Below are 13,689 nucleotides of genomic sequence, written 5' to 3' on the forward strand. Positions count from 1 at the left end.
GTGTCGAACTCCAGGGGCCTCATGTATACATGGTGCGTACGCACAGAAATGTTGCGTACGAACGTTTCCACGCTCAAATCGCGATGTATAAAACCTAAACTTGGTGTAAAGCCACGCACATTTCCACGGTACCTCATACCCTGGCGTACACAATTTCTCCGCTTGGTTTTGCAGACTGGCGGCACCCAGCGTCAAAGCAGTGCTACTGTTCCTGTGTGGTCACCCTTTCTTTCTTAGACCCACATTCCTGACGCTGCTTTATAAATACACTGAAATTAACTGCATATTGTTTATTAGTGTAATGCATCGGATTGTAATTAACCTGTAGCAATAAAATGGTCCAGGGAATAGCCATAGTATTCCAAATACCATAACTGCTTTAGCGTTGTTACGCTTACTGCATCTTCTTCTTCTTTCAGCTGCTCCCGTTAAGGGTTGCCACAGCGGATCATCTTTTTCCATATTACTCACACTCCACCACTCGGAGTATTTATGTCACTGTATCTGAGTGGGGAATCACAGCAGCAGCTGATCGGAAAGAGAATTATCGGTATACAGTTTCAAGCACACACTACCTCAACCACAGCAAAATGCGTCAAAGCCATTTCTGTACGGACCTCGTGTTTCAGAAACAGTTTCATCCCAAGAACTATAAACACACTCAATCAGTCCATCAAGTGCTCCTTGTAGAACTATTTGTACTTATAAGTACAATTACCCCACTGTAAACTTGCACTACAGTTATAATATTGCACAACCTGCGCCACTTTATAAAGCGCGTATGATGATGATATAATTTTTGAGATGAAATGCAGCAAAATAGGTTGCTTATAGTATACAGATAAAACTTTAACTTTATTTAAATAATCTGTATTGTTAATAATTGAACATGTGAGGACATGGTGCCGCAGCGCTAGCTAGTTCACGGATAGCTCCTGCCTTGCGCTGTATTATTGCTGGTGCTGACGCGACACTGGAAGGATAGACGGATAGAATAATTAAACATGTACTACGAAGATACTTCAATGTTCCTTAAATGTTTTGAAGAATCTGCGTTCTAAGCTTACAGATGGCTTAACGTCTATTACAGAGCTGATTGTGTGGCGATTGGGTATTTGGAGAAAGAAAAGTAAGGACAGGAATTGGAGGTTAGTACGTTTGAAAGATACAGTACTTCTGTAATAAATTATTTCATCGAAGGTCACACATGGCGCAGCAAGCCTCTTGCGTGAGATATGAACAATCACTGCGCCACCGTGTTCCCGTGTTTAATAACATGCTTTCATTTCTATCATCATGAAAAAGATATCACGTATATATCTCAGTATTTTAATTATTCAGAGAGCTGTAATATCACGAATGCAATGGATTCTGTGTCCTGTTGGAGAAAGAGAAAGAACGGAAGCATGTAGTGATTCACACACACAGAGCACATAGAAGATCAAAAACAGAACAAAGCATTTAACTGGCTACTTGAGAAACTAGTAAAATAAACGATTTTAAGATGAAGTTTATGATGTTCTACTTTAATGATAAAATAAACTACGTGATTAAAGTGGAAATTTCAAGATTAAAGTTGACATTTCGTGCTTTTTCCCCACTGTGTGCCTATTTTTTTTTTTCTCTGTACCCTAATAAGCTTTCATATGACACTCAGACGGTGGGCTACTAGTCGCCTTTTCACGCCGACTTTGATATGTGACTTCTTTTTTATTTCGGGCACTGTGCGACTTTGTGAACTTGAGCTTTCGAGTTTCTCCGACACTCTGTCACTTGATCAACTTCTTTTTGTTGATTATCCCACTGTTTAAACCAACAAATAGTACGTTTTTCCTTTGCCCCCACTTGGTATTCGCTGAAATTCTTATATTTTCCCCAGTACTTTTCCCATTGTCTTTTCACAGAAGGCTATTTATATCGATTTGCATATTCAAAGAGGCGTAATTCTGGGAGGAGTTGGGGCAGGACAGAAGGCGCGTGCACGTGCGTTACTTTTCACGCTGATCGAGATTTATGTAGTGGAAGAACGTGAAAGTTTGCGTGCGCACAGATTCCTGCATCTGGATTTTTCTGTGCATACGCACATTCCCACTTTTGTGCTTACGCCATGTTATAGTGTGAGTTCTACGCACGGCGTTATACATGAGGCCCCAGGCCTGGAGGGCCGCAGTGGCTGCAGGTTTTCATTCTAACCCTTTTCCTAATCAGTGACCAATTTTCACTGCTAATTAACTCCTTTCCCCTGAATAGTCCTGTTTTTAAGGATTCAATCCTCTCAATTTATTCTTTTCTTCATTAAATGGCAGCCAAACAGAAATGAGACGTGAAACGAGCCAACAGATGACCAGCTAAACTGGGGTTTTAAGCTCCAATCCAAATTTCACTCCAACCAGTTTGTTAATGAGAAGCCAGTTCTTGCTGTTAATTAAACCCGTTACTTAATTCCATGGCTTGCTGCTGCTCTCATTTTGCTATAGCAGACATTTCTCAAACTGTTGATTTTCTGTTTCTGATTATTGACCTGAGAGATCAACCTTACCGTGACCCTTACCTTTCTTTATGTTCAGATAATGTGGTTAGCTGGTCCACCTGTATGCTCGTTTTGTGTCTCATTATTGTTTGGCTGCTAATTAAGGAAATAAAAAGAACTAAGGGTCTGAGTCGAGTTAATTAAAACTAAGGCAAAAGGAGGTAATTAGCAGCAAAAACAGGTCACTAATTAAGAAGGTGATTAGAATGAAAACCTGCAGCCACTGCGGCCCTCCAGGACTGGAGCTCGACACCCCTGCCTTAGATCAACAAATGCAGGCATAATTCAAGGTGACCAATTAAAAAAAAAAAAAAAAACTCTGCCATATCTATTTTTATTGAACAGAAGTGGTAATTTATGAATTTATATTCTGTAAGAACATAAAACATTTACTAGATCAGAGACCATTCAGTTTATCAAGCTCATTTGTTTAGCTAATAGCCAAACTGTCCAATGTCCCTTCCAGATTCTTCTTAAAGATTGTCAGGGTTTCTGCTTCAACTCCATGACTTGGTAGTTTGTTCCAGATTCCCAAAACTCTTTGCCTAAAAAGGTTCTTTTATGCTCATGTCATCCAGACATCCAGACCAGGGTTGCCGGGTGGGGGCTGGAGTCTATCCCAGCTAACATAAGGGAGCAAGGCAGGAACAAACTCTGGACAGGGTGCTAGTTCTGTCATGGTTTTATTCCTAATTGCACTTCCCCTTAATTTCCACTGGTTGTCCTTAAGTACGTGATTCACTGTTTAGTTAAGAGTTTATCAGTTCCTTTGAGGAATTTAATTTGTTAGGAATTTTCAAAATTAAGTTTGTGTTTTGTGAGCTTACAACATCATATACATTCTGAAATATATTTATGGGTATCTGAAGCTCACTTACCTCAGTATTTGATTCATACTAGAACTTAAAATTGTTAACATTTCCATTTACAGCTTGTATCCAGACAATTACACATTTTTAAGGGTGTTCTTGCTATAAAAAAGAATGAAACCTTTGATTACACAAGAACACCAGGATGAAAACAGAGGGTGGGTGAGGTTTTAGTTTCTAGGAAGAAGAGGCAAGAGCTTGAGGAATAAATCCTCTTTACTTTCTCAGATAGATAAGAACATTTTGCAAGACAGATGTTTTGTCAGAGAGAGGTATTTTGGTATCTCTGTGCTTCCAGTAACTTTTTTTTTTTATTATTCCTCTTGCATTAGGTTCCAGCGAAGGTACAATCTCCATGACAGAAGCAGAGACATTTAGTGTTGTAGAAGAAGACAAAGGAGATGGATGGACCAGAGTCCGAAGGGCAAATGGTGATGAAGGCTATGTGCCAACTTCTTATGTGAAAATTACTCTACAGAAGAAGTGATCTTCATCATTCTTTCTCTTTTGCAAGGGGGACTGGCCTTATTTATCATACTGAAAGCAAACAACTTCAAAATTCAGCCGCCATTTCATTTTCAATATTTTTATTATTTTTTTTTTTTAAGTTTGCATTCACAAGTTATCCATTTGAGCCTTGTTGATGCAGATGGACTAATTTCTTTGAGGAGAAGAAGAAGAAGAAAAACAAGCTGCACACAAATGCCTCATTAACTTTGATCATTACGGAGAGCAGATATATTTAAATGCTGACATTTTATTGTTTTATCAGTAAGAATATTTTAATGAATGAATGTTTTTATTTAGCATTCTTTTGAAAAGAAGGTTTATTGGAAACTGTTTTGTCAGCAGATTTCATTTAAGCTGTACTTACTGGGCTCTAATTGCAAATTTTCTGGAAATGAAAATGGTATCAGAGTCTTCATGGTGGCATACTGTTCTGTTAAATAACTGAGGCCACTACAGGACTGGCACTGATAATCCTGACCCTTAGTTAGTCTTGTAGGAAGTGAGCAGAACTTTATTTTATTATTTTTATTTTATTTTTTATTTTTTTTTTGTGTGCTCAACCTGGATGATAGAGACTGAGCTTTGAATATCAAAAGTCTTCATCGGCTGTCTTTTTAGCATAGGACAATGCAGGCGCACTTAGATACACACTCATATCCAGGCAATCCGAGAGAAATGGAATTGGCGCAGCTGGAAAAACTCAAATTAATTATTTTTAGGACATGTTTTCACAAGTTCTGACTATAAGTAGCCTTTGTTTTTCTGTTTTATTTGATTTAGAATATTTTCATTGATCTGTACAAGGAGTGCTGGGTTCAAAAGCCATTTTCTGTAAGACTTTGATAGAAATACACCTATTAAGCACATCTTCATCATCATCAATACAGTTCAAGCTCTGTGTGTGTGTGTGTGTGTGTGAGAATAGTGCCATCTACTCCTACAGTCATAGACTAGGATCATACTGCCACAGCAGTATCAACCTTGGCTGATAATTTACTGTTTTATTACTTTTATTATTTATTCATTGTACAGTGGAACCTCTAGATACGAGTTTAATTCGTTCCAGCACTGAGCTTGTATAGCGAATTTCTCGTATCTAGAACAAACGTCCCCATTGAAAATAATGGAAATCCAGTTAATCCGTTCCGCATCCCAAATATATTAACATAAAAATCATTTTTCCTAACAAATAACACTGATAAATTATATATACTGTAGTCTACCTTTAATAAATAACACTGGTAAATAATATAACTGATTATTAAAAGAATCAAAACAGGTGTCCAAAGTGCAGTAGAGCATTCAATAAATCTTTAAATAAATAATCCTTAAAACAGTTGTGAAGTGGAGGTTTAAAATACATAAGAATAACAATCCTTTAACACGAGGTTAAAACGTCAACATGAAGCAGTCTTCAAAAAACAGATGACAATCCCCGGTGCTTCTTCTCTGTTAGCGTCTCACCTGCTTCTCCCATGCGGGCTCTGCAACAGGCGAGACACTTAATGCAGCTGACCTTCTCTACACCGTCCTGCTTCAGCTGTTTGGCTCGCCTGTTCAGCTACACACGAGCCTGTACTCGCTCGCTCTCTCGCACCGACTTCCTACTGCTGCGTATTCCTGCCTCCTCCTGCAACCTCCGTTCTCTCTCCTCTCCTCTCTTTTCTTTTACTTCTTCTCCCCCTTAACCGGCTCGCGCTTCTCTATATATGCGGGGAAGACATGGCAGCTGCTAGGGTTACCACTTTTAATACAAAAAAATAAGGGACGCATACGTATTGATTCAAAACGGGACGCGCAATTTCATTCTCAAATACTGGACGATTCCGTATTTTAAAGGACGGGTGGCAACCCTGCCCAGCCCATCAGCCACCGGACAAATCATGGATGTGGGCAGTTTCCCACCTGTGCACTTAGGTGAGAAACGCAGACACCGCAGATCGCCCTGCGGCTCGCTACAGCTACCACGCCCCCTCGCTAAGCCGCGAGCTATACCCACAGCCTGGCACGTGGCTCATTACGTGAGCCAATGCTCGTATTTAGATCTGAATTTTTCGCTGATACTTTCCTCGTATTTTGAATTTCTCGTATACAGAGGTGATCGTATCTCGAGGTTCCACTGTATTTTCTTTTTCATATTTGACAAACACTATTTTGAATTAAAATACTTCATATTTTATGGTAATTTCAAATTGTACTTGATTGGAGAAGCTACTTTTATTTTGCGAAGGTATCTACATTGCAGTTTGTTTTTTTTAGACTTTATTTTAATGCATTTTATAGCACACATTTTAACAGGCCACTGTTTGTCAGGCTTAGATCCCTGTTACAACATATGTCTTTATATTTTATTATTTATTAATTTCTCCTACATTATTAAAGTTTTCATTTCTTCATTATTCATTCGCAAAGCCTTTATATTTTTAAGATTACATTTTAAAGTTTTTGGGAAGGCTTTCTCTGAATCTGTTAGGATGGAAAAAAAGGTAGTAGGTACATTATTTTGGAGTATCTGACTCTTGCCTTTTATGGGACATTTTAATTCCCCTCATATTAACTTTTAGAACGTTTAGTCTGCGATTTTTCCATTTTTCTTAAACCACTTATCAAAGTTTAATCAGGGTTTGCTCCGAAGCTGCAATGACAATGAAAGTGTTTTACAGATTACAAATGCAAAAAAATCTGTTTATTCAATGTTGCTTAGAGATTAACACCCAACAACCACAAAAGATATTTCTCTTTGAGTTTAAACCACAGTGCTGTGCTCACCTATGACAGTGTTCTACTTTTAAACCAAAAATGCTATCCTTCTCTGTCACAGTGCTTAAGAATTAATTTTCTAAGTTATTAAGAGTCACATGCAAAAAGTGGGATACCCATCTAGTGTTAGATTTAGAACAAATGCTTTGCCCATCCTTCTATGCTTGGGTTCTGGTTGATAGTGCGGCAGTCACATCCTTCAAGTCATTCCATGCTTCAGAACACACACACAAACACACAGACATGCACCTTAAAATTGCTGAAACTGTGATAACCACCAAGTTCCCTTCCTGTGGGTTTTTAGATATCTTGCAGTTTAAATGAAAACTATGTAGACCTAAAGGGGGTGTGCAAATGCATGTACACCTGGAGTTTTGCACACAAAAAGGAAAAATCAAATTAAATGGACTATTTGTTAAAATACATTTATATACTATCATGTTTATGTATACTTAAATATATATTGAAATATATATAAGAAATAATATATTTTAGCTATCACAATATCTACTTTAAAAGGTAGTTATGGTCACCCCCCAGCTTTGAATCTGAGCCCATTTTTGTACTCCTGTAAATTGTTTGTATGTAGTTATATTGTACCTATGTGCCTTGGTCACATTTTACAGTGCATTGCAAACTGAAGAATTTCTGCCTAATGTATCTCCCCAAAAACATAATGAATGGGATTTACCACTTCTGGTATCAGTGTTGAACACTTTAAAGGCTGGAAGAATGAAAAGACTCATTAGATCGGGTATATTCAGATAGGATTTTCAGGGCTGTTCAGATTCCTCTCAGGAACGCTGTCATTAAAAATCTAATCGGCTGAATGAAGGGGGGAAGAAAGAACAAAAAAAGAGGAGATTTTACATTTCTGAATTTGGTCATTTCATCTTCTGCTCTTGAATTTGCAAAATGTTTGCCTTGAAATTTGCTGCTGTCGATGTCCGATCTTTGTGAGGGACTGTCTTGTTACTGAAAACTTATTTTTTTTGTAGTGAAAAAACACTTCGGGTTTGCTGCTTCCAATAGAACGGGGCCAATTTTTGGGGACACAGCATTGCATGAACCCCTTTGATGGATCTGGAAGGTAAAATATATATTTTTTTTTTTTTCGTTCAGCTTTGCTGACTGCAGTACTGTAGTTTATTATATTCAGCAAACTCAAGTTCCAATAAATTGCAGAAATATTTTATTGTCACTTATCAAAGAACCTGTGGTCGAGTTGAGTTTTTATTTGCAATGCCTGCTGTTTTTATTGTTTTCAAATAAAAGAATTTATTTAAGTAATAATGGTTTTGAATTTTTTTTATGTGTAGTATGGTTTTTAAATTCTTACTAAAATAACTAATAAATAAAGCAGTGGTTCAAGATTAACCAATTTTTATACCTGTAAAGGAAACTATTTGTATGTGCATGAAGTTTTCATTTATTTCTGAAAATTAGTAACGTAATTTATATATCACATATGAAAAATGGGCTGGACAGTTGTGTAGTGGTTAGTGCTGGGTTAATACTAAAATTTGGCTTCAGTACCAATGGCAGCTTATGTACTTGTCCTAAAACAGATACTTTACCCGGTAATAATACCACTAACAATTTAGCAGTGCCATCCATGTATTATAATAATGCTGTTGTAGTAACATTTTAAAATGTTGTTTTTTCAGTACTGCTCTACTGTGTAACACCTACTGCTGTGCTGGCTGACAACTCGAGCCTCCAGTAATCATATCTCAGCCTGAACAATATTTACACTATACAGTATGGCCAAAAGTCTCCTCCAGATTACTGAGTGTTTCATTGTTAACAGTTGCGCAAACTCAAGCACAGAGCCATGCAATCTCCATTGACAAATATTAGCAGTAGAACAGATCGTGCTAAAGAGATTGGTGAATTTAAACCTAGGTACTGTTATAGGATTCCACCTTTGCCACATGCCACTATGTGAGATTTCTTCACTGCTAGGCATTTCCCAGGTACTGGAAGTACTTTTATTGTAAAATGGAAGCATCGCGAAGCAACAACAGTTAGGCCACATTAGCAAGTGCCACATGTACTTTAGTCCTTATGTTTTTGTTTGCTCTCTCCTTAAATGTGTACATGGGAACTTGGGTTTGTGTGGGATTGCCTTTTAGTAGAGAAAAAGGGGACTAGCACCTTTAAGTTGAAGGCACTGCACCGAGGCAGGTCTCTGAAAGGTGATTTAACCTGGAAAGGTCCAGAAAGGGAGAGAGACACCCAAGTACAGGAAACCCAAACTGAAGCTACCTACTGGAAGTGAGATCTCACTCAGATATACAAGAGAGACACGTCTCAGGAGAACACGTTCTTTTGTGTTTTATGCTGGAGCATCCAACCATTCATTGTTCCTTGTGTACAGCAGGAGATAAGCCTACAATGACTATGTGCAATGCCAGGCATCAACTGGAGTGGTGTTAATTACACCACCATTGGACTCTAGAGCGGTGGGATTGTGTTCTCCGGAGTGATGAATCACTCTTTACTATCTGGCTGTGTGATGGATTAACCTGGGATTGTCGAATATCAGGAGAACTCTGCCTTCTGGATTGCATAGTGCCTACTGTAAAGTGTGGTGGAAGGTTTGGGCTTGGCCCCTTGGTTCTACTGTTAATGCTATAGCATACAAAGACATTTTAGTCAATTGTGCTTCCAACAGTTTGTGGAAGGCCTTTTTGTATTCCAGCATCAGTGTGCCACTGTGCACAAAACCAGGTCCATAAAGACATGGAGGAAGTTGAGAGGCCAACGTAACTCTACTAAACATCTCTGGGATGAATTGGAATGCCGATTGTGAGCCAGGTCTTCTCATCCAACATAAGTATCTGATCTCACAAATGCTCTTTGTGTGTCTGGTCACCTGGTGACTTGATTAAGTATGTGTAAATGTGCTATGTAGTGATGAGCAAAACCATTCGCATGAAATTGAAGTCCGTGTTTCACTTCGTAAAGTGTCAAGAAAATGAATGTTCAAATTATTGGAATTTAATACTTGCTTTGTTCTTCTACCGTAAAATAATAAACACACTATGGTCAATTTAATCTCCCTAAGTTATTTGCTCCTAGCTGCAGTAGAAAAAAGTGCGAAAGAACTACCAATAATATTGATGAAAACTATTTTAAAATTCAAATGCTTATTACAGTAAGTATGAACATTGGCCTTCTAATCCCTCTCGCCATTTTTCTGACATGACTGAAGTATTTGTTTAAAAAGCTGAGGCACGATATGCTGGGTCTCTCTACCTGAGGTGGGTTTTCTCTCCGGGTAACTTTGGTTTTCTGGCCTCATCCCAGAAACATGCAGAAAATAGACTGATACACCTGTAAGTGTGAGTGTGCCCTGTGCTAGATGTTCATATCATCCAGGGATTTTTGCTGCCTTTACATTTTTTAATGTAATAAATGTATCAATGAAAGAATATTGAAGGATTTGTGTGCTAAGTGTGCAGATAAATTTTTTATTCTCATACTTTCCCGCAGAACACAGATAAACGTTTATGATATAATAGAACCTAATGGTGATTTTTGCAGTGTACAACATCAAATTTTTAATCTTCTTTATTTATCTGGTTTGTACAATGCTATATACTGTATACACCGCCGTTCTTTATTATATTCTGTAAGTGCCTTGAGCATGGGAAAGGTGCTGTATAAATAAAATGTATTATTATTATTAAATAATACGAAAAGCATCCATGAAAAGGATTTTAAACATTCTTACAGTACTCGTGTCACATAATCCGTATGTCTGTTACCAATTTGTAGACTCAAAATGTACAAAATGCCTTTATTTTTTGCTAAAATATTAAGTCACTTCCAGCATACATAGCAAACAGGAAAACACATTCCCATAATACCGTTATTTTGAATTGAAGATGGGACTCTTGGCCAATGAATGAAAAGGAGAGGCAGAACTTCAGTTCAGAAGCACAGTATTATGGGAGTTCGTTTTCCTGTTTATGACGTACTCTGCTCTTTCTAGAAGTAACTGTTAATAATTTAACAAGAAAAAAAAAAGTGTTAAAAAAAAAACTGGTTAATAGATTTGAGGATTGCGAAAAAGTAATGTGAGATTTTTTTTTTTTTTTTGCTTTTTTCCCCCCATGGACATTTTTCGCATTGTTTGCCATTGTACAGCATTGGTCACCTTTGGCTTGTATCATATCAAACTTTATCTTCGTTCTCCATGAAAACATGAGACTAAAAGTTTTTCTCGGTCATTACTCCAAGCTACATGGGGTAAGTAGCATTTAACAAAATAACACTTCTTACTGTTCTTTAAATACTGTTGTTATTGTGTTTTAAATAATGTGTTTTCCAACCAAAATATGCTGTACTAGATTGCTGCCGTGTTATTAAAAATTCAAGATAACAATGGGGAGAAAAAAAATGCATACTTTACACCTTTTCTTGGGGCGCTGCAAAAACTTTTGTAAAATATTTAAAATTGCTAGTGTTTTTGAACTTTTGGTTGATTAAAAAGATAATGTTTAAAAAAAATATTTTATGTTGGAAAAACAGATAACGGTGAATCAGATTGTTGAATAAATGAATGTATTTATTTTGAATGCAAGTTAAAATTTTCGCTGTTCACCATTCATCATAATATCAACACCAGCGGTGTCAAAAACACATCTCGTGAGACTTGAAAAGTCTCGTTGTTAGAAGATCTCGCTCACTGTACGGATAGAAGAAGGCGGAGCAAATATAGAACGAGAAAATACGAACGCTACATTTTGGCTCTTGCTGACGAGAGAGTATCGCTGTAGCTGCAGCTCTCACCACTTAATCGTCTGAGTATTACTATGGAAAAATTAACCTTATTTTCGCTCTGACACCGCTGATCAACACAGTAAACTTTGTAAACTCAGTGACCTTTTCCAGTTTACCATTTGGAAGCTCTTATCTTTGTGAGCAAGGTTTTTCAACATTTACGGAAATTAAGTCTAAGAAACGCGAGAGACTTCAAATGATCAACAAGGAAATGCGCGTCTGTCTTTCGAAAATTGATCCTCGCATCAATCTCATATGTGCTGAAAAACAATCTCAACGTTCACATTAATTAAATTTAAGATTTATCCTTTGATTCCTTTATTAATAAAATGTCTTTCAAACTTGTAAAATTAACTGTTTTTATTGGCAATTGTCCAGAGATTGTGTCGTCATGACTTTATTTATGGGCAGTCCCTCAGGTGCGCCGCGAAAGAAAATTTTTGGACTTAGTGCGCCGCAACTTGAAAAAGGTTGCCTTTCGCTGCTTTACACTGTACCATATAATTGTGATTGGAAAATGGGCATTTAAAAGATAGGGAAAAAGCATTTCAGCACAAAGCATGAATTAGACACAAACCATATTGTGAGATGTATAAAAAATAAAACCTCAGGGGCCCTACAGGACTGAAGTTGCCAATCCCATAGTTCTGTGTGTTCTGCTCGGTTTTAGTTTAGGGTTTCTCTGCCACAGGTCTTTGAAGTGCTTCCTTATGTGGAATACATTTCTGGGCATTGCATATACTGGAGAAGTGTGTGCAGTTGAAAGTCCCCAGACAGCCTCTTACATTACCTCTGATGTCAGGCACACGTTACCGCCTAATTGGCCTGACTTTGGGCAGATCCATACCTTCCAACTGCCAACTTCCCAGTTTCAGGTTAGCCTGAAAAATATGAGTTATTAATCCAAACTTCCCCAATTTTACTCACAAACCTCTCTAATCTTCCCAAATTTTAAATAGTAAATATTAAACACGTTCAATATTTACAACTTTGAATCTTGGGTATCACTTTAGTTTAGGTACTGCACTAAACTGTACTCATTTACTCTTATGTAACAAGAGCCTAACAAAGGTTTCATAACTTTTTAAAAACCTCAGTAGATGGGGTATCCATCTAAGTGCTGTGTGGCATATTGACAAAATGAAGGATTCACACATGTTATCTCTCTATTATACACAAAAATTTTGGGACGAGACAAGACTTTTTCAGACAGATAATTTAATATCCTGCGAGACAAGATTTTTGTGCCAAGAGATGAAGTGAAAACCTAACAGGTCCAAGCAGAGGGCGGAAATAAAAGACAAACAGTATAAGAAGAAAGGACAAAGAGTAAAAGACAAGGTAGAACGTCGTTAATGAAAGTACTAAAATTTGAAAGTCTCAAAAAATGATAGTAAAGATCACATTAGCGCTAACAAACAGAAATTATTACTCCGTGAAATAATGGAACAGCGAAAAGAGATTGAATATATATATATATATATATATATGGACATAGGTGATATGACAGAAGTATGTAGTTATTGTTTGGCTTTAAACTTTAAGTCGGAGACTTGTAGATCGGCTAATTCATGTTGCCATCAGGCAAAAGTAGTGTTTCTTCCCAATAAAGAGGCTTATCCGCGAGAATTAAAAGATTTGTTTGGTGAAAGTGAAATCCACATACGCAAGTGGCAGAGACGCCGAGTGGCTGGCGCACCCACGGTCCACTCAGTTCTCATTCTTGTGAATGCTATTGTCAGACACAGTTCCTGCACTCTCAGCTCCAAGTGGGGTCGGAAATAAAAGACAAAGAGTAGAAGATAAAGTAGAACATCGTAAAGAGGTTCAAAAACATTGGTGCAATCAATACACATGCAGAGTAGGTTAGAGATAATGAAAGTAATAAAATTCGAAACTCTCAATAAACTGATAGTAAAGATCACGAAAGTGAAATCCACATACAGAGACGCAAAGTGGCTGGTGCGTAGCGTAGGCCGGGGGGTTGGCAAGCAAAGCCCCCTAGTATTAATTATGGAACATCAAGAGAAATGTGTCTCAGTGAAGCCACCTCAGACCACTGCAAAGTGACATTCTGTTAGTAGGCCACATTGCAGAGATAAATAAACACTTCACTGATGCTTTGTAAATGTTATGAAGACTCAAAGAAGTGTTTAAGGTCTTATTTCTTAGTAGCAAAAGAGTAATACAGTATGTCCTGATGTTAGATTTTCTCTATGAAATGGTGTT

At 37.5% G+C, this 13,689-nt stretch overlaps 1 protein-coding gene across 2 annotated transcripts in view; it reads left to right on the top strand.

The window, feature by feature from the left end:
• LOC114668043 (cdc42-interacting protein 4 homolog) overlaps nt 1-7,962 on the top strand; it is a 182,459-nt gene extending 174,497 nt beyond the window's left edge. For both annotated transcript variants that reach the window (XM_028823648.2, XM_051920898.1), the window contains one exon: nt 3,732-7,962. In XM_028823648.2, coding sequence (XP_028679481.1) covers nt 3,732-3,886 — 155 coding nt within the window. In that variant the 3' untranslated portion in view covers nt 3,887-7,962. The remainder of the gene's footprint in view (nt 1-3,731) is intronic.
• Nucleotides 7,963-13,689: the final 5,727 nt, after the last annotated feature.

The sequence above is a fragment of the Erpetoichthys calabaricus genome, chromosome 17 (genome assembly GCF_900747795.2).
Source record: "Erpetoichthys calabaricus chromosome 17, fErpCal1.3, whole genome shotgun sequence".
In the NCBI taxonomy this organism is placed as follows: domain Eukaryota; kingdom Metazoa; phylum Chordata; class Cladistia; order Polypteriformes; family Polypteridae; genus Erpetoichthys; species Erpetoichthys calabaricus.